This window comes from Limulus polyphemus, unplaced genomic scaffold, assembly GCF_000517525.1.
Source record: "Limulus polyphemus unplaced genomic scaffold, Limulus_polyphemus-2.1.2 Scaffold3835, whole genome shotgun sequence".
NCBI lineage: Eukaryota > Metazoa > Arthropoda > Merostomata > Xiphosura > Limulidae > Limulus > Limulus polyphemus.
This window is the reverse complement of record NW_013669445.1, coordinates 5,299-8,288: the sequence shown is the minus strand read 5'-3', so window position 1 is coordinate 8,288 and position 2,990 is coordinate 5,299. Positions and strand designations below refer to the sequence as shown.

At 29.5% G+C, this 2,990-nt stretch overlaps 1 protein-coding gene across 2 annotated transcripts in view; it reads right to left on the bottom strand.

Moving 5' to 3' along the window:
• LOC106470127 (nuclear pore complex protein Nup214-like) overlaps nt 1-2,990 on the bottom strand; it is a 62,856-nt gene that overhangs the window by 58,267 nt on the left and 1,599 nt on the right. For both annotated transcript variants that reach the window (XM_022398712.1, XM_022398711.1), the window contains exon 2: nt 954-1,033. In XM_022398712.1, the coding sequence (XP_022254420.1) occupies nt 954-989 (36 nt within the window). In that variant the 5' untranslated portion in view covers nt 990-1,033. The remainder of the gene's footprint in view (nt 1-953; nt 1,034-2,990) is intronic.

Sequence of the window (2,990 nt, the reverse complement as noted above, 5' to 3'; positions counted from 1 at the left end):
CTACAGAGTGCATAATTCTTCTCATGATTCATGGCAAGCATGTTTTACTGATGTCACAACAGTACAAATTGCAACGGTCAGTGTCCCTTATACAACATAATTTTAGTGTCTACTGACCGACAACACACTACTGTATACTGATGAGAATGGTCAAAACAAGTGAACCCTTTAGGCAGCCTCTGGCCCCCTTTCTTGGAAATAAAACATCCAAGAGTGATTAGCAATTTGTGAAAGACAGCATGTGGCAGGCAGGTATAGCAATTGGGTCTGATTTTCTAGTTTATGTCTCGTTAAATAAAACTGAAGGCTATAAAAATTAGAATTTACCATAGTAGCATCTATATTATAATACATAATTTAAATTAAAGTTTCCTACTTCAGAGAAGGGTGGTAAATAAATTAGAGAAGGGGGAAGACCTACAGGATAAATGTGAATATTGTAATACTAGGGCAATATTGAAACTTTTTAAAAATATTCCCTTATAAAAGTAAGAATGTAAAACTTGTATAACAAAAAAATTTGATTTATTAACTATGTTTTGATGCCAAGTTTATTCATATACATTGATAATAAAGTAGTTTAATTAAATTTTGAATGTATCTCTGTAAAATGTCTTGCAATGTACACTTTGACCTACCCACTGTAAGATGGTTAAATAAAGTAAGTAAAAATAGAAAAAATCTATGAAACTGATTTTCCAAAATAACTTTTGTAAAAGCAAGGTACTTATTAATTCATCTTCAGACACCTCATGAGTTATATTTGGATTCCTAAAAAATCAAATGATACATGTTTAGCCAATAAATTAAACATTTTCTTAATGTCTGTGGTACAGTACACAGAAATAGCAATATATGTTTTGTTCTCTAATGTAAACCACTGTTTTTTCTTTGTGATGAAATATGCAACTTTAAATATCCAATATTAAAACACAGTTTGTTCACCAACTTACCGTAACTTCACGCTGTTCTGCTACAATTTCAGTCATGATGTTAGATTTTCAGATATATATCTTAGTTTCACGAGCTGGAGCTGTAACATGTAATAAAAAAATACATTATAATTAAAATTTGTATCAATATTATTATTATTTTTATTATTATTTCATATGAATGTGTGACTTACAACACTACTATATTAGCAGACATAAAATAGGCTTACCCTATGTTAAACACTTATTAATATCAATTAATTAATAAAACTGTTGTACAGTTTACTTTCGTTCAATGGTGACTACTGGTGAGCTAAATTCTTTAGCAATCAAAAAATATAAAATTAAGAATTGTAATACAGCAGATTGACACTTCTCAATATTATCCTTATTTAGGGTACCATTACATTAGTATCTATTACTATCTCAGAATAGTTTGTAAGTATTTGCAATTCCAGAAAAAATAATTAAAATATATCATAAAGTAGGAAATTACATGTATATGATTATTCCAGTAATAAAGAAAATAACTTAAATGACAGAACTGTAATTTTGCTGTAAAAACAAAAACAATTTGGATCATAAATGAGATTACCATCTTTGTTAACAAAATTCAACAGACTTTAATAAAAGAAACAAATTATGTTACAATAAATCAAAGTTGTGAAAAATTTGATTGAAAGAAATATCATTAGAAATTGTTTTTATATACAACTAAGATTCAACTGACTGGGAAATTTGAGTACCTAAATTTAAAAGAAAAACTCAGTAATGGATGAAGCTTATCTAGAACTGGCAACATTTCTGATGCTAAGCATATTCAGATTCTTAGTATTCATGCAGGATTTGCATCAAAATACATTCCTCACTTCTGACTTGTAGGTCAAATTTTACAACCTGCTTGCTGTCAGAAAGATTTACTGGAAACATGCACAATCTCAACCAGCTAGTAGAAAATTTTGCTGGCCACTAAATTTTTAAAAACTTTTGAAGCCCTGCTCTCATTATTGCTTTTTTTTTTGTAAATTCCACTCAAACTTACAATTATATGGAGCTAAAATCATGGCCTAAGTACTCACATGGAAAACAAATAATTTTTCTATAGAAACTGAAAACATGGCAACTTTTCTTTGGTGGACTCTGCTTACTGATAATCAATGATTTCAAAATAAATACAATCCATTCACTATCAAGAGTGTATCCACCATGATATATGTATTTATGGACTGCTCAATTATTCAACACATGAATTAACCCTTTCCCTACTATTTCTTATAGAACATCTATTTATAACTCATGTAATTTAAGTTATTACATCAGGAATAATTTCAACAACCCTCCTCTATACAATTTATAAGGAGTAGATACTTACTCTCTACAATACACTATAAAGCTAGGTTAGTGGTTTCCAAGCTGTGCATCTTGGGAAATTGTTATAGGTGTTGCGAGAGTTTCACCAAATGAAGAGCTCAACAAAGAAATACTGCATATGGCCGCAGGGTTACCATACAAATTAAAATAAGTGGGTGAGGTTGTTGTCAGCGAAAAAAAAGTTTTGAAACAAGCTAGGTGGTGCAAACACCATAAGCCTTTGATATTGTATTTTGAAATTAATAAAGCTCAAAACATTTCTTGTGGCTCCAAAACTTTGTTAAAATTAAAAAGCATGTCTTTTTTAGAAATATGCATTTTCCTGAACCTACAATACAGTAGTGTGGAGACTTGTAAATCTCTACACTACTTAAAAAGTTTTTTCCATGCAAAAATGATACCCACCACCTGTTACAAATAAAATGTTATAACACTAACATATCTAAATGTGAGTTAATCAACACTAATTATTACTTAGTTTTTTTAATTATGGGTATCATGGTGCTACCACTGTCATTTTTGAATGTACACTGCAATTCACATTTTACAGATAACACATTAACAGTGAGTAACACTAACAGTAACAGACGAAATGGCAATCAAAGAATTTAGTTTTACATTGCTTTATTATAATTAAAATAAATTATCCCATTTTTAGTTCTTCAATTTCAAACGTTTTCTTGGTAT